The sequence below is a fragment of the Panthera pardus genome, unplaced genomic scaffold (genome assembly GCF_024362965.1).
Source record: "Panthera pardus isolate Hobbes unplaced genomic scaffold, ASM2436296v1 HiC_scaffold_15, whole genome shotgun sequence".
Classification (NCBI taxonomy): domain Eukaryota; kingdom Metazoa; phylum Chordata; class Mammalia; order Carnivora; family Felidae; genus Panthera; species Panthera pardus.
In genome coordinates this window covers 22079662-22107323 of record NW_026526710.1, presented here as the reverse complement: position 1 = coordinate 22107323, position 27662 = coordinate 22079662, and the positions used below count along the sequence as shown (strand labels likewise).

Here is a 27662-nt window from a genome sequence, read left to right as displayed (position 1 = left end):
GCACTTTCCTTCCTGAAGCAAACCCAAGAGCACCCCCAAGAGGTCTTGGCAATGGAACACTATTCTGTGTTTAGGTAGGCAGGGAGGGCCGGAGAAGGGCAGTGGTGGCAGTGGGGACTGTGGATGTCCCAGCCTTGCCCCCAGAAGCCAGAACTCATCTCCTTCAGATGCTGGGAGCAGCACTGCAGACCACCCAAAGGCCTTGCAGCTGCCAGGAGCTAGGAGCCCAGGCTGGGTGGCAGGTAGGTACAAAGCTGAGGATTGGCAAGGACAGGATGTGCCTGGTTGAACAGTAAAGCAAAGCTGGGGCCAAGAGTCCCAGCCACAAGGAAATGCCCACCTGGGGTCAGAACCTGGTCCCAGGGTCTGCTGGCTAAGAGAGACCTCGGCCCACAGGCTGAGCCCCTACAGCAGCCCCACATAACACTTGTCAGCCTCAGCCTGCACACCTCCATGAATGAGCTCGCTCTCTCCCACTCACCCTCATCTCAGATGAGGGAGCTGCTTCTCCTCTGAAAAGCAGCAGAGCAGAGTTCAGATGATCTGGAATCCCAGCCTCATGGGGCCTCTCTGTCGTCCCTCTAAGCCATATATTGCCTCATTCCCAGGGACAGACTTTGTTCAGTTACCCCTGGGGACGAATATATCCAGGCCCTGCCCCCTCTTTGGCTCTTCCTGCTCCAGCTCCAGCTCCAGCCCTGCAGGGATAGCTGAGTCTGAAGTTATAGAGGAACAGCCTGTTGGCCTCCCAAAAGGTCCAGGGCTGACATTCCTGCCATTGTCATGCCCACACAGTTGTCATGGAAATGGCTGCTTGGAGAAGGGACTGGGGATGGGGCAGGGCCCTGAGACTGGACTGCCCTGTAGTTGTCATGGAGATAACTGCCTAAACAATAGGGCAGGGGGCACCTCCCTGGTGCCCACTGCACCCACCAGGCCTGGACAGCAGGACAAACAGGGACTCACCTTGATGGAACCACTCCTCTGGGCAGCCGGAGGAAGCACAGGAGAGAGGAGACGAGCCTGAGTGGGCAGCAACCCCCCCCCCCCACACCCTCCCAGGAGGCCTCAACTTCCCACTGAATACCCTGGGTTGAGTAGATGGGTCATGGAATCCTACCGCGATTACTTTGGAGGGCTGAGTGCCAGCAAATGGGATAAGAAAGGGGAGGCCTGGAATCAGAACAGGTCCACATGATGGGGAGGAGTGGGTGAAGGCAGTGTACAGATGTCACCCGGCAGGTGCCAGGGAATGCAGATCCTGGAAGCTGTACCTAGCAAATGCTGGTCAGGATGGTGTGAAGGCAGGGTGGGGTGCTGCCCTCAGGGCATCTCAGGGTCTTCAGGTGCTCTATGAATGCCAGGAGGCAGCATCGTCTTTGATACTTCCCAAACATGAACCCATAGAACCCTTCCCAGAGCTGAGGGACCGAGTCGAGGCAGCAGCAGGGACACCACACAGGTTCACTCCTGTCCTCCCCTGGGGGACCCACAGTGCAGATGAGGGAACGCCGGCCTGACAGCTGGATGACCCAGGGGGCTGGGCCCAGCCTCCGAGGCTCCCGGCTTCCCCACCTGCCCATCAGGAGCTGATCAGGTGGTCTCTGGCTTCCGTGTCTGCCATGGGTATGGAAGAACTTTCAGCCTTGGGTTGCATGGGGAGTCCTAGAATGGTACCCCAGTCCCTCCCACACACCTTTGGCCTTCTTGCCACCGAAACAGCCAGCGTCATCCCGCTTCCGGCGCTGGGAGCCTGCAGCACCGCCTGGGGGCCCAGGCTCAGCCTCCTGGTACCTGTCGGCCCCAGGCACCTCCTTGTGCACATGGTAGGACAGGTTCCGCATGATACACACACAGTTCTCCACCGACTGTGGGGAGAGGAGAGTTGATGGAGCAGGGCCAGGTGGGCACGGAGACTGCTAACCTTCCTGGCGAAGACTGGCCACAGCCAGTGTGCACAGAAGGAACCAGGGATGCAAAGATGGGAAGGCCTAAGCTAGGGGGCCCATGTGGCTAAGAACTCCCAGAGAAGGGCTGAGGAAGAAAAAAGGTGGAAAACACACTGTGTGTAGGACCTCATCCAGGGCTTCGGGAATGTCCACTTCAGTGTGGCCACTATGAGATGGTCCATGCCCAGGGCGCTGCCCGAGACCAGTATGCCTACTCCCCCTGTACTGCCCAGATAGTTTAGGGCCCCCTGGGTCCGGTTCCTGCTCCATCTCCCAGAACCCTTTGTAGGAAGCTATGAGACTGCCCCTGCCTGGGACCTGCTAGAGCCCTCCCTGCCAGGCTCCACCCACCTTGTTGTCCGTGTCCTTCCTGCCCACAGCTGACTGCAAGGCGTGCAGCAGGGCGTCTACCAGCCCTTCACATTCCCGGAGGCGGCGCCGGGCCTCTGCACCATCCGAACTCACGTTCCTGGGTGGCCAAGAGCAAGCCCTGTGACCCCTGGCTCCCATGGCAAATTCCCAGCCCTCACCTGGCCTTGGGGTCTTGTCTTCATCTGTAAAACAGGCTCTGACACCACCCTGTTGGGGCTACTGACAGTTCCCTGACCACTGAGACCCCAGGAAGGAGCCTGAGCCAGGCAACTGTATGGCGCAGAGGGCCTTCTCTGATGACCGGCTGAATTGGAAATGGGCAGAAGTGGCTCCAGAGGTGTGAGTCCATTTGCAGGCAATTATGGGCTTTCCCTACCCCACGGGCAGTTCTGGGCTCCACCTTACCCTGAGGTGAGGACCCCATAGGGCCACGGGGGGTACATCCTGATGGACAGGCAGGACAGTGGGGAGCCAGCGCTGCCTGTGGGGACTCCACAGGGAATCCCAGGGTGGGAGGGTGAGGGCAGAGGTTGCAAGGAGGTAGAATGAGGCCTCTGAGGCCACCTGAAGATGAGGGTCCTGGCTCCCCCTACCCTGGCTGTCACGGTGATAGGAGAGTGTATCAAAACTGAGCAGGGCTGGGGCCATGGGGTACTACATGACAGCATAGCAGACCTTGTCCAGAGGCTGCCCTTGGGGCTGAGTACAGCCTCATCAAGCCCCATTCTCAGGACTCAGGCAGGAACTGTGGTATGGCCGTGAAGCTCCTAAGACTTGGGTGGCTAGTTCTCTTCCACACTTTACAGGACATGAGAACATGGCTATTCCCAGTTTTGCATGTAGGCTCTGGTGCCTGGCTCCCGCCTCCTTGACCAGGAATAGCCCTGGGTGACCTCACAGGGAATGCCTAAGCCCAGCCCCCACCCACACCTCAAGCAGCCTGATGTGTTCTTGAAGACTGTTGTCCACTCGGCATCCCTTGGCTTGGAATCCTCGTTGGGCTCACGTTCCCAGCCCGAGTGGGGCACAATGACCTCATGGGTTAGTGTCTGCAGGCCGTGATCAATGATGACCATCTTCAGGGGCTCATAGGATGACAGGTTCCAGAGTGTGCCTGCAGGATGCCATCAAGCAGCCAGTGCTGACCACACAGGCAGTGACCTCCCTACCTCCCCATGTGACCTTGCTCAGGACCTGCCCCATCCTTCGTCAGCCCTACATCAGATTAGAAGATAGGAAGTGACAGGGGCGCCTGGGTGGCGCAGTCGGTTAAGCGTCCGACTTCAGCCAGGTCACGATCTCGCGGTCCGTGAGTTCGAGCCCCGCGTCAGGCTCTGGGCTGATGGCTCGGAGCCTGGAGCCTGTTTCGGATTCTGTGTCTCCCTCTCTCTCTGCCCCTCCCCCGTTCATGCTCTGTCTCTCTCTGTCCCAAAAATAAAAAAAAAAAAAAATAAAAAAAAAAAAAAAAAAGAAGATAGGAAGTGACAAAAGCCATGAGGAGTCTTGGGTGCCTACCCTGGCCCAGGCAAGATGTGCACAGGCACTCAATAATAGCTACTGGCTGGGAGGAAGCATCAGAGGGGCTGGGATGCAGAGGAAGGGCTGGTAAGGAGCCTGTGGCTAGACACACAGGTACCTTCTCTTCCTCCATCCCTTCTCAACCTCATGGGTGGATGGGACTACTGCTCCATTGGCTCTACCCAAAGTGGTCATGTGACCCTATCTGGCCAATTGGGTCCCATGAGGCACAATCACTCACCACTGCCCCACTGGAGGGTGGGACCAAGAGGCTGGACCTGGAGAGTACAGGGACATGGGGGCAAGTGGAGAGGGGTCCTGCCTGAGGGGCAGCAAAGTCCAGAGATAGAGACACTGGGGACCACTCAGTCTGAGCCTGATGCCTACCCCCCAGCAGCTGGGACTCCTGACTAAATGGGTGGGTGGGGGGAGGGGGGTCTTTTTCTGGCCAAGCCTCGCTCTCCTCCTCCCTGAGGGATGTGGGGAACCCAGGTACCACTCACCTGTGACGAGCTCTCGAACCTCATTGTCCCGGGCAGCCCGCAGTAGGCGCACCAGGGCAGGCACACCGCCACAGTCGCGGATGGCAGCCTTGTTGTCTGTATCTCGGCCATAGGAAAGGTTTCGCAGTGCCCCACAGGCCCGCCGCCGCACCTCTGCCCTTGGGTGGTCCAGCAGAGCGACGAGAAGAGGCAGGCCCCGCAGCTGCCGCACACGTCGCTTGATGCCCTCGTTCTCAAAGCACAGGTGTTGCAGGTAGGCAGCCGCGTTGGCTTTCACGGGATCCACGGGGTGCCGCAGCATGGCCAGTACCTCCGGCAGCTCAGGGTCCCGCCAACGTGGCTCCTTACGGGCGCTATCCACTGAGGGCGACCGCCGTACCACCCGGTCCAGGCTACCCAGGCTGCCCCGTTCTGGCTGGGCCAGGGGTGCTGTCGCAGCTGGAAACGGGGGCCGCTCCTCCATCAGCTCACCGCCATCATCTGCCACATCCTCATAGGCCCTGTGCAGGCAGGCAGGGCATATGAACATCTCAGCACTGTCACAAGATGCCTGCTCCAGAGTGGCCTCACCATACTTTCTCCGGGGGACCATGAACCCATTAAGGGCAGGGATAGGCCAATAACCTCGGTATTTGACCCCAAGCACCGAGTGGGTGCTGAGAGTCATGACCTAGGCCAGCAAGAACGGACTCCCAGACAATGATGGAGCCAAACACCAGCCAATGGTTACCAAGGCTTGCATCAGGGAACTCACTCACTCTCATCACCATGCAGTGTTCCCCAATTCTGAGCTAAATGCGTTTCTATGAAACATCTGTGTCCATGACTGGGAGTCCTGCCTTTCCATGAGGCCCATCTCTGCAGTGCAGGATCTGCCAGGATCTGCAGGTAGGAGGTGACCCTCCCCTGCACACAGCCATCCTGGTGGGACTCTATGAGGAGCATTCAGGCCACCAGTCCCCCAGAGCATAAGATGTCTCTGTGGGTTGTCACCATCAAACCCACTTCCTAGGGCAGAGATTAAGGCTAGGAGGGGTCAGGTGTCTTGTCTACGGTCACACAGCACAATCCATATGAAGGCTGTGATCATGTTCCCACTCTACAGATAGAGGAACTGAGGGCAGAGATGACAGAACCAGAGCCTGTGCTAGGAAGAGCTGGGTGGCTTAGGTTCTGGCTGCTTTTGTAGGGGAAACTGAGGCCCAGGGAAAGGCTGGAGCCTCAAACTCAGAGAAATGTGCTAAGCCTCTTGTGCTCATGTCTTCACGGTTATCTGACTAGAACAGGACTAGCAGGCACTGGGTACTGTCACTAACCTCCCTAATGTCCTAGACCCACAGGGAGGGTACCAACTGCAACTCCACCATCCCAGAGGCTGCCCTATTGCTGTCTTTGAAAAGGACTCAGTCCAATTCAAACTAACATGTGTAACTTAGCCCTGGCAGCTACACTTCCTGTGGAGGATTCTCTGGTGGGGGAGTGGAAGGCAGACTTCCTGGAGGCAGTCAGTGGCCGGACACAGGGTGCTCACCTGGTGCGAAAGCCACGCCCACACTCAGGCCTCCTCCTAGTGGCAGTGCCATAGTCAGGCTCCAGCTCCGGGCCACCCTCGTCATCGGCAGCCAGGCTGCGTGTGTCATCCTCCAAACCATATGGCTCCGCCTGAAAGCGCTCGGGCTGGGAGCGGCCGGCTGGCGGCACAGGCTCAGGGCCTGCAGGAAAGGCCTCACGTCGGCCAGGCAGTGTGAAGCAACCATCCACGGGGCCTGGGCCAAGGGGGCCACGTGGGGGCCGCACACCCAGCCCACGGGATAGACTGCCGTAGCTGGGGACATCACGGGGCTCAGTGCCGTCGGTAAAGCTGCCCCCACTGCTGAGGTAGGCACGGGAAAGCGTGGCTGCTGGGCCACCCCCACGTAGCAGGAAGTGCCGGTCCAGGGGGCCATCTGCGAAGGGGCCTAGCGGGGGGCCGCCGTCCAGCAGGGGGAGGCCATCTGGGCCTACAGGCACTTGGCGCACTGTTCTCGTGGTCACCGTCTTGACCGTCTTGGTGACCTGGTGGGTAAGTGGGTGGCCAATGGGCTGGGCAGCCTGAGAGGCCTGGACACTGCCCCAGCAGGGCCAGGGTGGCCTAGATCTTCCACCTGAGCAATAGGTGGCCCCTGGGAAGCCACTCTATAAACGGAACTATGGCTACACAGCCTACTTGCCCACTGCCTGGGCCCCGCCATACCTTGGTCTCAGTGCGCCGGGTAGTACCATCTTCTGATGTGACAATGGACACGTGAGAAGTAGGTGTACCAGGGTCCTCCTCTACCGTCACAGTCTCCTCCAGCACCTCGGGCGCCTCTGGCATTGTGGCCAGCGAGGCCTGGCTGCCCGGGCTCTGTTCCTGGGCAAGACGGGGGCTGTCAGTGTGAGGAGCCACAGTTCACCCAGCCCTGGAGTGCAGATGCTTGTACTGGCCTAGATGCCAGGAGTGCCTTCATCCTACCCCTGGAACCCATGGACCCCAAGGCCTGTCTCAGCAACAGCTAGTGAAGACAGCAGCTCCAGTCTTGTCTCTGAACACCATGGGGTGCCCTGGGGGCTGACCCCCAGTGCTGGGGCCTCCTTGGGCTGAGTTGGCAGATGAAGCCCCTGACCCCAGTAGTGCAGTCTTGGGCAGCCCTGTCTGAGCTGCAAGGTTCCTGGCTGCTACAGGTTCCTGGTGGGGCAAGGAAGTTGGTGGGATCTGCACGTTGCTCTCCTGACATGGCTCACTAGCCCTGGCTGGGCCCTCCCAGTACCCTGGGCCTCCTCCCTGACCCGCCCCAGAAGCCTCCAGTGCAGAGGCCTTGGGATAGCAGTTTCAGCACTGCTCACTGACTCCTCGTGGCCACGCCCAGGCTCCCACTGTTCCCAAGGCCAGCTAGACGCCCTCGCAGGACAGAAATACCCAGTTCCCAGAATGCCCAAAATACCCTTGCTCCTTCCGGCCTGGACACTCGTGGGGTGTTGAGTGGGCACAGCCTGGCCCTACCTCATTTGGCCCAATGGTTGGTGCCCCCCCCTGAAGTGCTGAGTGTTCTATCAGAGCCCAGAGATGGTGAATTCAGGCCGGGTGTACCTAGTTGGTCCTTGACAGGAATCCTGGTCCCCTCCCCACATACCTCTCCCTAAGCCTCTCCAACCTCAGTCACCCACCTCATTCTCAACCTGCAGCCCCCCCTTGCCTTCCTCTCTGCAGGGGCTGACCATGGTAGAATTACAGGCAAGATGGCTCTGGACGAGGCCCTCTTAAGGCCCATATGCCTATGGCCCGACTTGCCAGTGGAGAAACTGAGGCTCAAGGAGGACAGGCCAGTCCATAGCAGAGCTGAGCAGTCTCCTGCTGTGCTGATTGGCAAAGGGGCCTGAGAGCCAAAGTCTATCTACCCCTGGGCCTCTGACTACATGGGTCCTCCACACCATGCCAATGTCCTAGGATAGCATCTGGCCAGGATGGGTAGGGGCTGAAACCCAAGCTGCAGTGGGCAGGCAAGTGGGGGCACATTCCTGGGCAGCCAGGGCCAGGTCAGCAGGAGGACAGGACCTGCTCTGTGGCTCAGATACTGTGCCTTGAAGGATCAGTCCCCCGTCTGGGCCCCAGGCCTCCGAGGCCTACACAGAAATGGAGCTGAGGCCCAGGGAAGGCCATACTCATATCTGCCTGCCACTAGACCCCTACTCTGTTCCTGGCCCTGGGCCTGAGCAGTGTGTAAGGCTAAGTGTCCACAGCTGCCCTAGGGTCTGCCTCCCTAGGTCCTCAGGGTGTGAAGTCTCCTCAGGTTAGTGTCCTGACCTGAAAAAAAATGCTTAACTGAACATAGTTGTTGAGGTTCTGGGCCCCTGAAAACTCTTCAGGGGTCCAGAGAGATGCCTGGACCATATCAGAACAAGTGTATCCCCTGGGTTCTGGTGACACAGGAAGGAAGAAATCACAGAATGCAGCCTCTTCTCCCAGAAGCAGGACCTCAGAGGACAACAATATGTGATTTTATAAAAAGGAAAATTGAGGCCTGACAGAAGGGAGAGGATTGACCAGGACTTCACAAACCTGGGGAATTTCAGGTATCCACAGAAAAGGCAAACTTTGCAAGGCCTTTTAGCTACACCTCACCCCTTGTGGGCCACAGCCTTGGTTGCCACTCAGTGTTGCAGGTGGAATGCCTGTTGGGGACCTGGCCAGGAAGGAGGAACATGTTCCCTGGGAAAGAGAATAAACTGAGACCCTAAATAGGGACATGCTGGTGAGCTGCCAGGCAAGGTGGCCTGGCCTCTTCTCTGAGGGCATTGGGAGATAGTTCTGGAGCAGATTCAGGGACAGCCTGTCACTGCTGAGGCCTCGGCTACCCCACCTGTATTTGGCAACTATGGGAGCAAATGTGTGGCAGGCACTGAGCTCTCTGCCAGGCTCTGGGAGCCAGGCATGGAGGGGTCTAGGACCACATGTTGGTGGCTGTAAGTGAAGGGGAGGGGTTCAGAGCAAGACTGACAGGAGGGGACCAGAGCACTGTCAGGAGGGCATGGGCCCTGAGTAGACTTGCATACATTTGCATAATTAACACTCTCAGAGAAGAGCCTCCTACTCCCTGGTTAGGGGGTGAGTGTGAGGAGGGAGGAGGAGGAGTAAGCAAACCTCAGACCTCAATGCTACTCTGAGGCTCAGTTTATTCTCACTCTAGTCTATGGTGAGGGTCTGACACAGTGCAGTGGGAGACAAAGGGATGCAGGTCTAGGAGAGCCAAGTTCACCCCCCCCACCCTCTGCCAATGAGGCCTGACAACCCTGCAGCATCACCTACTAATACCCAACCCAGGCAGCCCGGTAGTGGGATCCTGAGGCCCCAAGAGCCCCACTGGCAAATGACCTCAGGGAGCTAAAAATGGGTGATGACTTCACCCAGACGGGCAGGCAAGCAGGAGCGTGAGTCAGCCTGTGATCACAGGAAGGCCTGGCCCCCGTTACACACTCCTGGGCACACATGCAGATAAGGACCTAGATACACATGCACGTACCTGGTTCCTCCAACAGGGACGTATGCACATATACATACGTATGTATGAGCACCCAGCCCAGTGCACAGACCCAAGCACATCAACCCTAACAGCCCCCAGTGCACAGTGCCCACTGCCTCCGGAGGGACTTGCACATATGAACACATCCCATCACCTCCTCCTACCTCCTATCTCTGTGTCCAACTCCCTAGACATCCACTCAACCACTCACTATGGGAGTTTCAGAGCTGGCAGCAGAGTGGGGAACCAAAAGCCTACAGTAGGGAAAGGCCCAAGGTCAACCTGATGCTCAGGCCTCTATAACATCTTTGGCGTAGTGACATGGGATGGACTGATGACCAGCACACAGTTGGCACTCAATAGAGGCAGTTGCCCAGGGTGACTGCATCCCCTCAACTGGCTTCAAGACACTGGTCTAGGGCTGCAGGTCCACCTACAGCATACCCCAGGGACCCCTGGCCCTGCACCTGAGGTTCCCCCCTGCACCCCAGACACAGGCACCAGCCTGGACACACCACCCTTAGCCCTTCTCCATATCCCAAATCTTGCCAAATCCTGTCGACTGTCTCTTGTCACCTTTCCCCAGCCCTAACTTCATTCTTGCCCCTCTTCCTGGGACCACTGACCTGCCTCCCATTACCTACCTCCAGGGCCCAAACTATCCCCTGGCACTCCCATCCATGGTCTACCTCGTCCATGGCCCACAGGTCTGGCCCAGAGTGGGGCTCCTGTCCAGACCTGGGGTTCCCCATGGGCTCCCTTGAACTTGTGGGAGGGGAGTGGCCCAAGACTCCAAGCCCAGAGCCAGAGTTGCCAGTACTCAGAGAGGTAAACCCACAACCAGTCACCACTGCTCTCGAGAGGGTCCCCAGAGGCATGGAGCTGGGCATAGCAAGAGGGCCCTAGGCTCTGTCACACACCTGGAGCTCAGCTTCCTCATCTGGAAGTGGGAAGTACCCAGGGTATCAAGGCCATGGGACAAGGGGGATAGTGCCAGTCCCACCTTTGTGGCCTGATCTAAGGAATGTGGGGAGTAGGAAACAATGTGGGACAATGTGTAGAGGGGCAGCCACCTGGGCAAAAGCCCACAATAACCTCTGAGGTACATGTGGGAATGGCAGAGAGAAGGAACAGGGATACAAGCCAAGTTACAATGGTGGAGTCTGGACTGGGGTCGCAGAGGCTCACGAACTGCACTTGATAGATGAGAACTCATGGTAGGTATCATGAAAAACAAACCTCAGGGCAGGTGCCCCACCCTGTCCATGGTTTCACCTGCACACAGGGAATGCGTTAAGGTGGGATACCATACCTGGTTCCCACAATCCCTAGTCCTGGCTCACAGAGGGCACAAGACAGCTGGTACTGAATAAATGAATGAATGAATGAATGAATGAATGAACGAGTGGAAGAGTAAAGGAATGAAAGTGTCCCCCTGCCCCCTCCACCCCCAGCACAGTCATCACGGATAGAGTCCAAGACAATCCAGGCTGGGTCTCTCACCAGAGAGTGAGCCCTTGGCTACCACAGATGTCATCTCTTGATGCCCACAGCCTCTGCCCAGCCCTGGCAGATGGGGAGCTCACACCTCCACAGCAGCAGTCCACCTGCCAGGGCTTGCAGTCTACACTGAGTGGCCAAGAGGCCAGGGGGCAGTTGGTGCCCAGCAGACACCACTGGTTGCAGCGTTGCAGGGGATAGCAGGGCTGGCTTCACCCATCGCAGTTTCTCCAAGCCCAGCCCACATCCAACAGCTACACAATGGCCCCAACTCCCCCCAGCTGACCCCTAGATCTCTGGGACAGTCACTGGCCAGACCCTAGGGGCCATACCAGAGATGCACAGCAAGCAGAAACCCAGCTGCCAAAGGTAGGCAGGAGTGATCTACCCCCTAATCACAAAGGGCCTGGGGCAGTTGCTCCTCCAGTCAGCCTCAGTTTCCCTGCCTGTTACTGGACCACAAACACTCTGAGTACAAGGTGCGGGTAGCCCACACGCCTCCTTCCAGCTCCTTCCCAGTACTGGGAGGTTGACTGACCGGGTTTCCCTCAGAGACCCCCTCCCGCCTCCGCACGTGGGCAGGGCCCTCCTCCACCGCTCCCCTCACGTGCGCTGCCGAGGCAGACAGGGCTTCCATTAAAGCTCCGGAAGCGCCTTCTCAGGTCCCCAGAGTCAGAGCCCGCGCTGGGAGTGTGAAGGGGAGGGGAGGCCCACCAAGCTCCCCAGGGAGCAGGAGGCCTAGCCCGGCTGCTCTCTCTTGACTCGGCATCCCTCCTGCACGGAGCGGCTGCTCAGGAAGGCTCTCACCCACCACCCAAGACCTAGGCACCTGCCCTGGGCGCTGCCTTACGGTGCACCCACCCCGATCCCTGCCTTCTTCTTGGCGCGGAGTCGCACCGCCTGGGGTCCTTGCACCCGATCCCCAGAGACCTCGTGGCCCCACCCCGCGCCTTGCACACTCCCCCCCCCGGCCCCCCCGCCCCGGGCATCGCTCTCACTCCACCGCCCCGCCCGCCCCGGGCCGAACGGCGGCGCCGGTCCGAGGCACAGACAATAGCCGCCTTCGGCCGGCAGCTCCACGGAACAAAAGCAGGTCCTCCCGGGAAGGCCGGCGCCCCGCCCTCCGCCGCCGGGCCCCAGGGATGGTGCCCCCACGCCTGGGACCAAGTTCCCTCCAACCTGTCTGAGTTCGGCCGGCATCGGGCCGGGCTCGGCGGGGGGATGGGGGGCTCGGGTCGTTAAGGGCGGCGGCGGCGGCGGCGGCAGCGGCAGCGGCGGCGGCAGCTGAACCGGGATCGGCTCCGGCGCCTCGGCCGCTCGGGCTCGGGCTCGGCGGACTCGCTCCCCGCGGGGGCGGATCTGGCGGCGGTCACGGCTAGCAGCCAATGGAGCGGGGCCGCGCCCAGGCGGGGCGGGGCGGGGCGGGGGTCGGTGGGGCGGGGCGAGGTCCCGCCCCCTACCCCCGCAGAGCGCGGCTCTGCAGCCAGGCCAGGGTTGCCCCTAACTCTGCGGCAGCGCGTCTGGGCTCCTCGTTCCTCTCCTCCCCACCGTTGGAGTGACATTTTCCCGCCGAGTGACTTTGGCCAAGTCCTGCTTCCCAGGACTCATTTTGCCTCCAGTATAAGAGTTCACGGGCCCCTCCCCGTGTAGAATTGGGGAAAGAGTTCTGGCAGAGCAGGGGCCAATGCAGCCATCCTCAATAGTACAAGCTGCTCTAACTTCGATTAGTTGCCCCCTGCTGTGAAATGAGGGCTGATCAGACAGTTGTTACAACGATGTCAGCACCGCAAGGCCTCTCGGGACTTCCAGATCTGGTCCAGGCCCTTGCCCAAAACCCCATGACGGACCCGGACAGAGCCTCAGTTGGGGCCTGCCAAATGGACCTGCACTGATCCACTTGTCTTGGGTTCTCCCCATCAAGATACAGAGGCCCCCCACTCTCTGATAGGTGTCAGAGCAGATCAAATGGGGGTGGGGGGGTGCTCAATTGTTAGATGACCCTGGGTGAAAGCTCTTGAGCCAAACTAGCTTCAGACACTCTCTCTTCCATGCCTTTGATCCACTGGGAAGTGGTGGGTGGGGAGTGGTATCAGAGGGTCTGGTTTAATCAGAGCTTCTCCAAACTAGGGTGCACTCCAGCCTAGCGTGAAGGTATGGCCACACCCTGGGGAGTCTGGCTGTCCTGGATGGAAACGCAGACACAGAAGGCTGGTTTGGGCTGGGGCTCTCCTGGGTCATACCCTACAAAGGCAAGCCAATGACTCTTATATCATGAATAAGGGCACTAGGCTCTGAGATAATAACAGCAAGGGCAAGCCCAAGGAGGTCCATGGGTCTGGCAAGAGAGAAGGGCAGGGCCTGGGGTTCCTGCCCCCTCCTGCTTCTCCCTAGACCCCACTCAGAAAACCCAGCCAGCCCCCCAGGGGCCACTCTTCTTCCTGGACATGTCATGTACATAGCCCATGCAGCCAGCATACTCAAGCACTCTGGGTATCCACCGCATGTGGATCTGAGCCTCAGTTTTCCCACCTGCACAGGGATGAGTTGCCCTGACCACTGGCCCCTGTATCCTCCATCCATGGCAACCTCACATGGAGCCACCTGGGATAGGAGCAGCAGCAGGAGGAACTGGACCACTCCCCTGAAGAACTTACATTTGAGCTGCTTCGGCCTTCTCCCAAATTTCACCAGCTGCTAGTGCCCCAGCCACATACCCACCTTGGCCTAACCCATGGCTGGCAAGGTCACTAAAGGTGTTCTCCCATGAGGAGAGGCCGGTAAGGGCTGGTGAGGGCTAGTGAGGGCCAGCCCTGCTCCAGCCAGCTGTTTGGTGGGGTGGAGCTCTTCCTGCTGGAGGATTAAGGGCAGGTGGCCACGACAGTGGCACAATCTGGGGAGCATGGCAGTAGCCCTTAGCCTCTCAACCCCTGAGCCCCAGCTACCTGTCCTGCCACTGGCCCTGAGCTTCACAGATTCCAGCTCTGACCCTGAAGACCAGCTCCAGGAAGCCCTGGGCTCAGCAGGTAGGTCACTGGGCATCTCTTGCTGAGACAAATCTGGGAAGCAGTTTTGGCATCAAGGCTGCCAGGCCTGGCCAGCGGATATGGCCCCAATGTCCCCATCAGCCCTGCCAGTCTAGCCACAGCCCTGGGAACACATGCTCTCTCCGATCTCACCCTGAGAAAACCATCTCCTCCCAAGAGACAGAAAACCAAAGGCTGGCCGGGAGGGCAGTGGGTGGGGAGGGGTCGGGAGGGGTGGTGGCCTGAGGTCTTTAGTTCACAGCCCCAAGGAAGCCAGGGCAGCTCCAGGCTATGGGAACATCTTTCTGTGGGGGCATCAACCCTCTGGGCTGGAGGCTAAAGACCTTTCCGGCCTGGGAGGACTAGATAGAGAGCCTGGCGCCTGAAGGATGGCCTCAAGGTCACTGACTGCCACTGTCCCCATGTGCCCCAGCTGGGCTGCTCTGCTCCCCAACCACATCTGGGGGTACAGGCCTCACCCTTTGGAGTGCCTGAGATCCAGGGGGTGGAGGGGATGGCTCTAGCACCTAGCCCCATCCTGCCTCAGGCCTGGCCTCCTATGGACTGGCTCTGTGGCCCACCTCAGCACCAGGGGCTTGGAAAGACAGCTCCCCAATGGTGGGGGCTGCTGGTGGGTCTGGGCCCTCTGGAGACATGTCTGACTGTATGCCATGCTGAGCTGTGCATGTGGATTGCCCACAGACAAATGAGAACATCAAGGCTCTTGGGGTTAAGATCACTTGCCAGGTCCCCCAACCTGACACAGGCTGTTGCTTCTGAGCCCTCCATGCCCTAGCTAGGCAAAGCTAGCCCAAATGGGTCAGTCTCAATCGAGACCAATACCTTCCTCCCTTTCTGTCCAGCCACAGAGGTCCAGGCTGCCTCAAGCTGCCAGCAGTCTATCTGGTTCCCTGGAGCTGGGGCCCAGTGACCAGAGCATGTACTGGGGGACACACTGCGAGGAGGTGTGGCTGCCAGGTTTTGGAAGGCAATGGTGCTATGCCTGCTCATGGAGGTGAACCAGGGAAACTGAGAACACTACTGGCAGGATCCTCTAGGGTCATTCTGAGAAACCCTGAAGACTCAGGAGGCCATGGCACCCCAGGCCTCTGGGACAGGTAGTGAGAAGGGGCAACAGTGGAAGTCCTGTAGGGTGGACTCCTACCCAGGGAGCCACCAGGGACAGCTCTGCCCTGCCTATCGCCTGCCTTGTGCCTCAGTCAATAATATGAACTGAAAAGTAACAATATGAACTGAAAAATCACACCAAACTCCAGATATCCCACGTTTTCTCATTCTGCCCCTACCACTCCATAAGCCGGTGCTCTTCCTGCCCCATCCGTAGATCAGGCCCTGGGATACAGTGGTGGAAGGAGGAGTCCTGGCCATCTGACTCCTGACTTTAAAGTTCTCAGGACCTGGCCTCAGAGCAGACAAGGCTCCATGCATCTTGGGGCTGAGTTGGGGCCTGAGCCCAGTCTAAGGGCAATGGCTGGTGGGGAAATTGAGCATTCTAGGTCACCCTCTGAGCTGCAGTCAGAGCCTGGGGCCTTGCTCGAGCCTTACCCTAGGGCTGACTCACTGATGCATGCAACGAAGGAGAATACCATGGCAAGGAGACTCCAGGACTGGAAAAACCCAGTCACCAGGGTGACCACTGAGCTGCTCAGAACAGACCTTGCCCAGCTGCCTGGGCTCTGAGGACTCACTTGAGTGGAGGGTGCCATTCTGAGGATTGGGCTGTGTCCTGCCCATTCATCACTTGGTGTCCTACACACCCAAGTGAGACTTCCAGCCCCCCTTGGGGTCCCATTTTCCTCCCCTCCTCAGAAGTCCCAGGAAGTCTTGCAATAAATCATTCAATTCAATGCTGGCTTGTGGTCCACCAAGGCCCCTTGATTGTTTCCCAACTTGGCCATTTTCACCCTTCCTGACTCACTGGGGTGTTACCTGCAGGACCAGCTGTTGCCAAGCCACCGGCAGGGGCTGCCCACTGCCCACACCACCACTGCCCACACCAGGCTGCTGGGCGCGCTCCAGCTGCAAGGCAACATGGCGCCTCTCCTGCTCCAGAGCTCGCGTCAGTCTCTCAAAGCGGGCCTCCTGCTCCTTCACTGAGGCCAGGATGCTGGCAGCTGAGTGCACGTTGCAGTCCTCCATGACCAGGATGCCGGCAGGCTGCAGGCAAAGCAGAGCGTGGTCAAGGTGGGGCTGGGGTGGAGGCCTAGAGAGGCCATCATAGGCCCCCTGCCCACTGCACACATAGATCATAGGACTCACTCCCAGACCAGAGCATCCAGCTCTCCAGAGAGAAGCTGCATTGATTAAATTCTAAATTAAAAGCCGTTAATCTGAGGCTGGCCAGAAGCAGCAGGCTCCCTCCCTAAAGAGTGTAGGGCTCTCAGCCGGGAGCCCCTGCTTCCTGCCAGGTTCAGCAGAACCTGAGGTTCTGGGTATCCCAGAGTCCTCTGGGAAGGGAAGGGTAGGAAGAGCTGGTGTGACAACCTCTCAGACTTCCCAGGGCCTCTGCTGTCCATAGCACATGCCAGTTCATCCCAACCTCATGGGGCCAGCACAGACCCACCTCACTGAGGCAGATGCTCTGTGGCCCAAAGAAATTGGGAAACCCATCCACAGCCACACAGCTGGTGTGGCAGAGCTGCTGTACCAGCGGGCAGGGAGACAGAAGCCATTCCATGGCCTCCTGGTGGGTCAGATACTGAGGCAGGTGAGGAGATGACACTGGTCTACAGACCAGCAGTCGGGCCTCCACTCACAGCCACACTGGCTGGGAACGAGAGTGGCATTTACCCACATGGCAGAGTAAAATTCAAGTTTAGCCTGGTTGAGATTCTGCACCAAGAAGTGGCCCATGTGCCTCATGCCTGACCTGGAGGGAGGTTGAGGGCAGGGTCCCAGGCATCTGAGGCCCAGTCTGTGGGGAAGGTCAGGCCTGCCTGGGGCCCTGCCCACTGCTGTTCCTGAGGGCCCCAGGATGGTGGGTGGGGGTGGCAGGGACTTGGCAGCTGCAACAAGCCAGCACTTTCCTCGCTGCTTGCTCCCTGGCTGCCCAGCATATTTGTTTTTCATGAACAAAAAGAAGCAGGGGAAGCATGTGGAGCACAGACCCAGGTGCATGGCAGCAGGCAGGGTGCAGGCCATGCAGCCATACCACTAGGCACTGTGGTGCAGTGCCCAGTCCTGCTCGGGGCCTCCTCCTGGCCCGGCCCACCCCAACCAGTTGAAGCTGACTCTGCCAGCCCCTGTGCCCCTGCACAACATAGGGGCTGAGCTTAGAGACACGGCACAGTGGGTAGCACCCCTGGAGGGCCAGCTCTGCTGCTCACTGGCCCAGGTGGAGCCAGCTTTAAGAACAGAATCCTAGAAAGGAGGGGGGGGTCAGTGCTGGGCCTGATCACTGGTACCAGCTGAGCGAGGGACAGGGTTGGGGGGAACGGGTGTACTTCGAGGTGAAAAGACACCATAGAGCCCAACCCACTGTGAAGCTGGGGAAACCAAGGCCCATTGAAGGCAAGAGATCAACATAGGTCCCAGAAGCTGAGCTTCATTTCTCCAACACCTGTCACGCAAATAAAACCATCAGTGTGACCTAGCAGAGGGGCAGTGAAATCAGCATGGCCAGCTAGAAGAGGCAGTAGCTGGCAAGGGGGCAGGGGAGGAGCTTGGGGGGAATGAGGGGAGTGAGTTATAGACTGGGTCCTCTGGCCAACAGGGAATGGAGGACAAACAGCATGGTATGTCCATGGCTGTGGGCACACAGCCTTCTGTGCACATCCACTGTTGCCTAGGCACGGGTCCCAGACACACACAGGCCCCATGCAGTGTCACGTAGGCACTAGGACTTGTGCATGGATAGACTGAACCTGGTAGCCCCAGGTGGGCATGGGTGGGGTCTTCCTCCCTGGAGGGCAGCACAAGGTGGGACAGGAGGTGGAGCCAGGTCACTCAAGCCCTTGGTTGCAGCATGGGTCTCAAGGCTCTGGGAGGTGATGATCAGGAAATCTACGGGCCTCATATCTAGGATTGCCCTTCCTCCTTGTGCCGAGACATGGGTTCCTGACTGACCTCAGGCTCCCCTTTCCTGCTCCCAGCAGGACCAGGCTAGGGCTACAGACCCTGGGGATAGCAGCTGAGGGGGCAGCACTGGCCTCCAGCTTTCCTGCTCCAGGCCCTCCAGCATATCCCAACTCTGAGGTCCAAGAAGCCTATGGTATCTACTTACTTTGACTGCCCCCATCCACCCAGCTAGGGCCCAGAAATCTAAGACTATGGTGAGAAGGTGGCCAAACCCATACTGACCTTTCCATTGCCCAGTTCTCTCAGCTGGAGCTAAATGACTGTGTGCCTCCCAGGAGACACCCTGAAATGCCAGCCAGCTTGGAGGAAGAGTGCCCTGCAGCCGTCCACAAAGAGCAGAGACTCTGGGTCTGGGGCCCATGCCCTCCACCCCAGCCCGAGGGTGTACCCCTCTGTCTGCCTGTGGGCAGGGATGCTGGGCATGGAGTCCCCTCCTCACCTGCCTTAAGTGTAGCCCTGGGGTATCCAAGAGGCATGGTGCTGGCTGAGGACATCCAGGAAGCAGGGAAGACCTAAGCCTACTTTTGTGACATGGTGGCCTTCCTGGGTCTGAGGTGCATAGCCTGTGCATAGGAGCACGTGTAGGTACAGGTGAGCCAGGCCAGCATCCCAGAGAGCAGCTTTTCGGATGGTAACTCAAATGCTATTTTTATATTAAAACAATAAATATGTGATGACATGGAAGCAAATTGTACATGAATTTTTAAGATTGACCATGAGACTGGGGCACCTGGGTGGCTCAGTCAGTTAAGCATCTGACTCTTGATCTTGGCTCAGGTCATGATCTCATGGTTTCATGAGTTTGAGTCCTACATCAGCTTTGTGCTGACAGCATGGAGCCTGCCTAGGATTCTCTCTCCTCTCTCTCTGCCCCTCCCCCACTCATGCTGTGCCCCCTGCCAAAATAAATAAATGTTAAAAAATAAATTAAAAAGATCAACTATGAGATTTTTAAATATACTTTTTAGTTTATTTACTTACATTTTGAGAGACAGAGAGAGAGAGAGAGAGAGCAAGCAAGTGAGCACAGGAGGAGGGGCAGAGAGAGAGAATCCCAATCAGGCTCTGCACTGGCAGCGCAGAGCCAGACATGGGGCTCAAACCCATGAACTATGAGATCATAACCTGAGCTGAAGCCGAGTCTGACATTAAACTTACTGAGCCACCCAGGCGCCCCAATGGACCATGAGACTTTAAAGACATTTTCCCCAGAGGGGTGTCGGGGCAGGGCCCAATCCTGGGGAGGGGTGGGCACCAGACTGGGAAGGCCTAGGGCAGGCAGGGAAGCACCACACTTGTGGGGTCTCAGCTCACCCTTGCTCTCCTCTCTGGCCAGTGTCATCACAGCTTCTATTCACCTGGCAAGGGTCCCACACTGTCCATCAGGTCAACCCCTCACAATCCCCACCCAGACCCCCACCGCTGGTTTGGCAGTCCTTGGTGGAGGCTGCTTCTCAGCATGCCCAACCACCTGTGGAGTTGACTTAGCAAGAAGACAGGAATGAGCATGCAGTGCAGAGCCAACCTCACCTGTCCCGGGCAGGAGTGAAAGTGGTGAACCTGGGGAAAGCCTGCCCTCACCTGGACACTCCAGGAGTGACCACAGGTGCTGAGTGGATAGAGGGATGGAAGGACAGGAGGCTGGACGGAAGGAGAAATGCATGAATGAGTGAACAAATGTGTGGATAGGAGGGTGAGTGGGTGGTTGTGTAAGAGGATGGCAGTGGATGGAGAGGGCTGGTTGTGTGAAAGGATGGCACTGGATGGAGAGATGGCTGGACAGTCAGATAGGCAGGTGAATGGGTACAAGGTCATCGGGGGGTTGATAGTCAGATAGGTGGATGAATGGGTACAAGGGGTGGGTGGGTAGATAGTCAGATGGGTGGATGAATGGGTAGGCAGGTGGGTAAGAACAAGGCTCTGAAACACTACTGGGTAGAGGGAGCCTGGACCCTGAACACTCTGGGACACGACTGTGGCTAGCACTTGCTCCATCAGGAAAGCAAAGGCACGATTAGAGGAACTATGGGGAGATGCTGATCATTCCCTGGAAACCTAAACCCACATTTGATGTCTTCCTGCTGACCCAGACATTCCTCCTCATAAGGAGTCCAGCCAAACCCTGCTCCAGAAAATCAAATTATGGGGCCTGAGTCCAATCTGGGTTGAGGAATTAGAGGAATTTCCTAAGGGTCAGGACGGCAGGGGGAGGCAGGCAGGAGGCCTGGGCGCCAGTCCCGACCCCTTGCCGGCCATCTGTCGGCACACTGCCAGCTGTCCCCCAAGAGGGGAGAGAGGGGACTGGCCACTGGTTGAACCTCATTCTGCCCCACTTGCCCCCCCTCCCAGATAGGGAGGAAATGGTGTAAGCAGAAGCAGAATCCAGGCCTGGTAGTGTCAAAGCCCCTTTGCCTGGGAGGGCATCATTTCCCCTATCCTCAACACTGCCAGCATGGAGACTTGCTCCCAACACTGCTGGCCAGGCCTCATGGGGAGCCCATTTTTACCCTGTCACCCCTACTGTGGTCAGATGGTACCCACAGCTGCGGGGATAGCTTCTGGCCAGCACGCAAGGATGGGCACTGAGCCAAGGCTGGAGCCTGGGCCGTGGGGTTCACACAGGGCGGAGTCCATGTCTGCCTGTCCCACCCAGGACTATAGTGTTGCTCCCAAGTCAGTGTAGGGCCTGGGCTGTCTGGGCAGGAGGAGGCTATTCTTAACCTCAAAGCAGTGGAAGAAATTGCCAAGGAAAGACAAACCAGCTTGACTTTGTGAAAACGAACCATTACTGTACATCCCCCCCCCAAAAAAGGGCCACGTATTGTGGTTATGGTTTTTTGGTTTTGGTTTTTAAAGTGACACCATTTACAGTAACATATGCAGTGAGCATTTCAGACAAAAGATGATAACTTGCTTCTAGACCTTGACTTCATCACAGTGGAAGCTGGTGAGGGACACGTGGGGACATGTCACACTAGCCCCTCTATCTCTGTGCATTTACAACCTTCCATAACAGAAAGTGGGAGAAAAAATATAAAGACAACCAAAAGACAATCAACACCTTGGGATTAGGTCTTTGTAACATCCAGCAGTAAAGTGACACCCTTCATCTAGAAGGTACTCTTGCAAGTCAATAAGGAAAAACCAGAACCTCAACTCCAAGTGAGTAAAGGCTATAAACAAGGGATGTGGCCAGAGATATAAGATGCAGAGCAATGAACGTGGACACCATCAAGCGTGCACGCACCCTGAGAAAAGACTGGAAGGAAAGGCCTTTCAGGCCGCTGGGGCACTCTGGGCGGCAAAGTTCTGTACCCACCAGTGTTGCCAGTGCTCTGTGAGGACCCGAGTTACTGCTATAGTTGAAGGTAAGGAAGAGACGGAAAAGCAGCCACCTGCCCTAGCAGGCCGGCAAGTGAACAAGGAAGACTGGGAATTCAGCTCCCCAGGGGCCTGAGCAGTACCCCTTGCAGATCAAGGGAAGCAGAGGGATTTTCAGGGAGCTGATAGAGCCATAATTGGATTTAGCCTGGAAATTAGATTTCCCCAGCAGAGGAGGTACCCCTGTTGCAAGTGACCAGACGCCATGGTGGGGGTGAGGGTTGGAGAGATGGCCCCTTAGTGACCTCCTGCCCCCAGGCTATCCACACAGGCACCCAGCAGCACCCATCTGATGATCATATGGAGGACAACTCACATGTGCAGGGAGAACAGTCTGGGGAGGGAGGGCTCTTCCCCTGTGCCAATGGGGCACCCTAGGCCAAGTGCAGGCCAGGTCCAAGGCAGCACTGCTTAGCTCCAGGACAAGGGGGATGCTGAGCAGGTAATCAAAAGGACAAGGGGGCTGTGGCAGTACTTGATGCAGGAGGCTCAGGGACACATCAGGCAGGGACACCTGTAAGGGCCCAGAGAGCTTGAAGAGTGGGAGCTGAGAGCCTGGGACTAGGAGTGACTGGGTGACTGTGGGCTGGACATGGCAGAGGCAGGCCTCACCTGGATGCGAGTGCAGGGAGAGGCAGGTGAGTATACCAGCTGCTTTTCCTCGGTGGGAGGCCTGAGCACAAGGGGCCACCATGAGAGGCACCTAAAGGGGTGGCCTGAGATTCCCACTGGGGCAGGTCTCAGATACTTGCTCCATGTGCCAGCTATGGCACACCCCAAGTCTCCTTGGTTCCCTGGGAAGTGCCTGTCAGAACTCATGGAATGGAGATGGATAGCTCTCCCCCAGGCCCCAGGCTGGTATTCAGGGAAGTCCCCTTGCTGTCCCTCCTGTACCTGACCCAGATTCCAGCTGCAGCCATAGCCCAAGGGTGATGCCCTGCAGGTTCCAAGTGTGGGTATGGGCAGCAAGGATCCACCTCCTCTGGGGTCTCTGTTACAGCCAGTCCAGGAGCACCCCAAGGGCTCAAGTCCCCAGGGCTGGGGAGCCATGGGGCTCTAAATGGAGAGGGTGGGGACTGGCAGTCCCACTGCCCTCTCTGCTTGCACCAGTAGCCACCCACTCCACCTTGGTCATGAATGGGGAAACTGGGCGGGGGGCAATGGAATGGTCAAGCGCCAGGGTATCCTACTGTGTGGAAGCTGGCTAGTTTGCTGCTTCCAACACCAATGCCACCAAGGGAACTTGAGTGGCTCCCTCATCTCTTCCAGCAGAGACTCATACTCACACCCTCCCCAACATACACTCTATCTCAAGGGCAGCAGAGCAGCATGCTGGGGCAGTGATGAGGGTTCAGGCTCAGAGTGCCACCCTACCACACTCTGGGGTGTGCAAAAGACCAAGGCATTCCTGAGGAGGGGGCTGAGGCTCAAGGCCAGGCTGGGACCAAATGCAGACAGATCCGATTGGCACCAGAGCCTGGGAGCCCAGTCCCTACTGAGGAGCCAAGGGGCCCATGAAATATCCTGATAGCCCCACTGAGGTATAGCTGGGCAGCTGTCCAGCCAGGTCAAGGGCCACAGTGAGGCAGATACAGCAGTCACCCACACTGGCTACCAGCCTGTGTATACCAGGAACACCCTTCCCCCCCCCCACAAGATGGTGGACCCCCTTCTTCCTGGCCCCCTCTATCACCATGGCAACACCCAGGCTTCTCTGTGAGGGACAGAGCCTCTTTGTGGTGGCACAAAGCCCCTTTGAGGGGCAGTGGAGGTGCAGCCCCCAGGAGCCTGTGGCCAATAAGCCTTTGGGGGGAGGGTGTGGTGAGGCAGGGCCCCTCAGCCCAGCTATCCCCCTCTTGCGTTGCAGAGCCAAGGAAGCTAGTATGGGAGAGCCTGGTGATTAGCAGCTAGAACGAAACCCCCCGCCGCAGTGCCACCTGCCCCAGCTGCCCACAGAAGTGTCCTTGGGATAAGCCCCACAGCTCTCTGCTAGAGTCTGGGGGATTTTCCATGTCTTCCTCATCATTTTGACAAGGAACACGTTCTGCCTAGATAAGTGGCTATGGGGAAACTCCTGCCTGATGGGAAACCAGGCTCAAGACCCAATGGGGACTGGGCACGGGAAGTGCTTGGTGGGCAGACAAGTCAGATGACAGCAAGTCTGGCAACAGATCTGCTGAGGGGGCTGTGCATGGCATCCCAGCTCATGGTCCCTCGCTTCTCTCACCTGGCTTCCCCTCCTATAGGGGGTGCCTATCTTTGCCTGCTGGCCCCAGGGAGAATGCAACTGGCCCAGTTCTGTGGCCTAGCGCAGGCCTGCTGCAGAAACAACCTCAGGACAGACTTGTGTAAGAGGGAAACTGGCTATAACATAGTTTGCTCTAGGGTAGGGGAAATGAGACCCTGAGGGCAATGTGGGCCTGGTGACAGGGACCCAGCACAGAGCACTCCTGCCCACACTCCAGTGAGGAGGCTGCCTTGTCAGGGCCCCATCCCACAGAGAGGGAGGTTCACCCTACCGGGCTCCCAGCAGTGGAACCCCTCCCCACCCCAGCCTGTAGGTCCTTGCCACCCTGACGGCTGCTGACCAGGCACTTGGCAGTGCCCCTGCATGCTGGGCACCCTGCCCGGCAGCCCTCCCCAAGCAACCTCAATCTGACCCACTGCAGCTTTGCTAACTAAGCCACTGGGGTGGGGGATCATGGCCCTGGGGCAGCAGCTGGGGGTAGAGCTGGCCCCAGGAGAGATCAATCCCTTTTGTGGGCAGCTCTACGCGGGTCCCAGAGAGGCTGCCAAGGGACCAACCCTGACATGGCAGTGTCCACTGAGTCAATAAGCACCCCCTCCACCCCTACCTCTCCCTCCCTGTCTGGTTTCCCTGTCACATTCCTGCTAGCTGCTTGCGGGCACCAATGTGCTGCATTGGACAATCATTAGCAATAGCAGGTCAGTTTTCTCCACAGCCCTGGGAGGGGTGGGGGTGGTGGGGCCTATAGAGAGGGGGGCTGCCAATAAAGCCCAGCCCAGGTTCTCACTATCCTTGCTGCTGGGGCCTGGGCTTAGCAAGATCCTCCTCAGCCTTCTAAAGGAGGTTCCAGGGGAAGAGTGAGATGTGTGCAAAAGTTGGTCCCTCATTTATTTCCTCATTAGGAACACTGGAGACCCAGCAGGGAGACTCTGCTGGGCCTTTCCAGTACAGTGCCTGGGACAGGACCAACAAACACCAAGGTGGCAGGAAGACCCTCCAGGAAGACCCGAGATGATGGCTTCAGCCATGGCCACCTGGTTCTAGATGGTTCAGAGGTGAGTGTGGGTGAAAGAGTAGAGCACGCCCTGCAGAGGGAGGTTCCAGGCCCTTCCACCCTTGCTCCTGGCCCCACAGCATCAAAGGGCCAAGTCCCCTCTAGTCTGTTTCTGCCCAGGGTCAACAAGCATGTGACCATGGCCAGCTCAGGCCTCTCCTGGGGCCCCCAGAAACATCCCTTCCCTCCCAGAAACTTAGCTGGCTACCAGCCTTGCTGCTCCTAACCCCCTCTCCAGGCTGGGAGCCAGCTCAGCTGCTCCTGAAGCTAGGGAGTGCCCATGGCAACAGGTCCAGACACCACCAACCTCCAGCCAGCAGCAAACTCCCGCCTTTTATATGCAAATGACCCAGTGGGAAAGGGCAGGGGGCTCCACTCCACCAGCCCCAGCACAGACTTCAGGCCCTGCACGTCCTCTCTGGCTCCCCTACCCACCCACACATACCAAGAGAGCCTGCTAGGGGCTGGACTTGTCTGTGTGTCCTACCCCTGCCCAAAGGAGGTGGGAACACTGCAGAAGGCAGCTTACAGTTTGGGGGCCTCCTAAAACTCACCTGCAGGCACATGTGAGCAGCCACCCACAGAAGCATGAACACCCCCCCCCAAGGATGCATGATACACCCACAGGCACATTTACACCCCCCTATGCTGTGTGGTGGCTGCTGAGCTCACTATAGCTGCTCTGTGGGGCCTCACCTGCCCCACCGGAAAATGGGTGGTGGGTAGCCTGAAAGTCCTGACAGGTCCTAACTGGGGGAGGGGAAAGTAGGACTAGCACTCCTTAGCCATTGTGGCTCATGCTAAGGGTCAGCATCCTACACAGACCCCGTTACTGTCCGGAACACCTGCAAGGCTGCTGCCCCGCATTGAGACCTCTGAAGCCAGGCCTGTCTGTGGCACCACAGTCTGCAAATGGCCCCAGTCTCTGGTCCACACCAACGTCTCTCTGTAGCAGGTGAGGGTGGCCGGGCCACAGACCCTGGACACAAGCACCCAGCCAGCACAGAACTGCCTACAGCACACCAGCACCCTGGGGCAAATCCTACTGCCTTTGAAGGACCCGAGAAGAGTTGCGTTTCACTAAATTACATTTAGCATATTTATTAGCACAAGTATTAGGGAATAGCTGATACGTGTCCTCAAAAGGTCAAAGAGAGTGTTGAACTGATGAATTGGGAACATACCATAATGAAAAGGAGCAATCTGAAATGATGACCCAATGGAGATTTTAAACAAACAACAGCAGACAGGACACGGCAGCAAATCTGCAGAGTGAGGTAGCAGAAAGCATACTCGGGGCAGTCCTTCCAAAGCAGCAGAAAATGACAAAAAGTTGATGAAAGAGGGAAGACAGGAGATGTAGAAAATAGATCCCAGGGCTAAACTTCCACAGAACAGGAATTCCCTGAGGCAGGAAGAGTGGATCGGCACCCCACAACATTGCCAGAAGCGGGGCTTTCTGTCCAGAAAACAAGCTAAGAAAAGTGTGGCTATGCCTATTTCCGGCATTTTACAATTCACTCTTGGTAGGCTGATGTTTCCCCCAGTCTCCTAAATGTTTGATATTGGCTCTGCAGTATGGGAAGGAGGCCCACCCCGCCTGATCTGCTGGCTGTGCAAACGTTCCCAGTACCCAGGCGCACTGAACTCTGGGTTCACATTCTCCACCAGGCTGTCCACATCCTGGCGGGGCTGGACATCGTCCATCCCCAGATGTCAGCTGCACATCGTCTTGCCCACTCACCATCTCTTGTGTTGCAGACACTTTTACAACCAGGAATAGCTGACAGCTTTGTTAAACAAGATGCCTGGCCTCCTTAAATCAAGATCTTTAAAAAAGTTAACCTAGCTCTGAAATTCCTTAAGGAAACTTCATAGTGAAATTCCTGGATTTTCAGAGTCATGATTTGCCATTCGCATGATCCATCTTTCCCTGGGAGGGAACAAACATGGCTCACTGGGAGCTCACCAGATTGCCCAGAGAAGTCCAGGCTATTTCAATTAGGGGGTCACCCTACCATAGGCAGAAGCTCCAGGCAACATCCCTTGGGGTACAAGGGCTGCTGAGAGGTTGAACTGTATTTTCCAGCAATGCCCTGATATGCCATGTGCCTTAAGATGACTAGCTGTTCCTAGCAGTCCTTTGTTAGCTGCCTGTGGGGAGTATTTTTACTGTCTCAGGATATCTGTGCATCTGTGGGCTGATGAGTATAAGAGATTAGGTATTAAAAAAAGAGAGAGAGAGAGAGAGAGAGAGACTAGATATGAATCCATGAAACACAAAGTTCAGCCAAGCCAAACAACAACAACAACAACAGAAACCCAAACGATACACACAGATGCCGGTACACACACAAACATGAAAGTTAAGTATACGACGGATGTGTTCATTAACTAGAAGGTAGGAACGTTTTCACAATATATTTGTATATCCAATCCTTACAATGTACATTTCAAACAGCTTACAAGTTTATCAATTACGCTCAGTGAAACTGAAAAAAAAATGAAGTAAAACAAAGGAACATTTTAGCTATTTTAATTTTACAAATTCAGTTGCTTAAAAATAAACTTGAGGGGTAACTGGGTGGCTCGGCTGGTTAAGCAGCTGACTTCGGCTCAGGTCATGATCTCATGGTTCATGAGTTCGAGCCCCGCATCAGGCTCCATGCTCACAGCTCAGAGCCTGGAGCCTGCTTTGGATTCTGTGTCTCCCTCTCTCTCTGCCCCTCCCCTGCTTGCTCTCTCTCTCTCAAAAATAAATAAACATTAAAAATTTTTTTTAAATAAAAATTTAAAAAAGTAAACTTGAAAAATGTAAAAAAAATTCCCAACAACACCCATCTCTTGTGTTCCATATGCCTTTTCTTTTATATTTTAAAATAAAAAAGATTATAACAGAGTACTATGAACAACTGCACACCAACAAATTGCATAACCTAAATGAACAAATTCCTACAAACACACAATCTACCAAAAC

At 57.0% G+C, this 27662-nt stretch overlaps 1 protein-coding gene across 9 annotated transcripts in view; it reads right to left on the bottom strand.

The window, feature by feature from the left end:
- The window catches only part of ARVCF (ARVCF delta catenin family member), a 49624-nt gene that overhangs the window by 5835 nt on the left and 16127 nt on the right, over nucleotides 1–27662 (bottom strand). For 4 of the 9 annotated variants that reach the window (XM_019435559.2, XM_019435560.2, XM_019435555.2 and 1 more), the window contains exons 3-10: nucleotides 15855–16082; nucleotides 6576–6734; nucleotides 5874–6397; nucleotides 4343–4842; nucleotides 3252–3435; nucleotides 2301–2418; nucleotides 1697–1868; nucleotides 967–984 (exon numbers count right to left, since the gene is read on the bottom strand). In XM_019435559.2, coding sequence (XP_019291104.2) covers nucleotides 967–984; nucleotides 1697–1868; nucleotides 2301–2418; nucleotides 3252–3435; nucleotides 4343–4842; nucleotides 5874–6397; nucleotides 6576–6734; nucleotides 15855–16064 — 1885 coding nt within the window. In that variant the 5' untranslated portion in view covers nucleotides 16065–16082. Of the gene's footprint in view, nucleotides 1–966; nucleotides 985–1696; nucleotides 1869–2300; nucleotides 2419–3251; nucleotides 3436–4342; nucleotides 4843–5873; nucleotides 6398–6575; nucleotides 6735–12060; nucleotides 12216–15854; nucleotides 16083–27662 lie in introns of those variants that run through there. The other 5 variants (XM_019435556.2, XM_019435561.2, XM_053902254.1 and 2 more) reach the window with 4 other exon arrangements.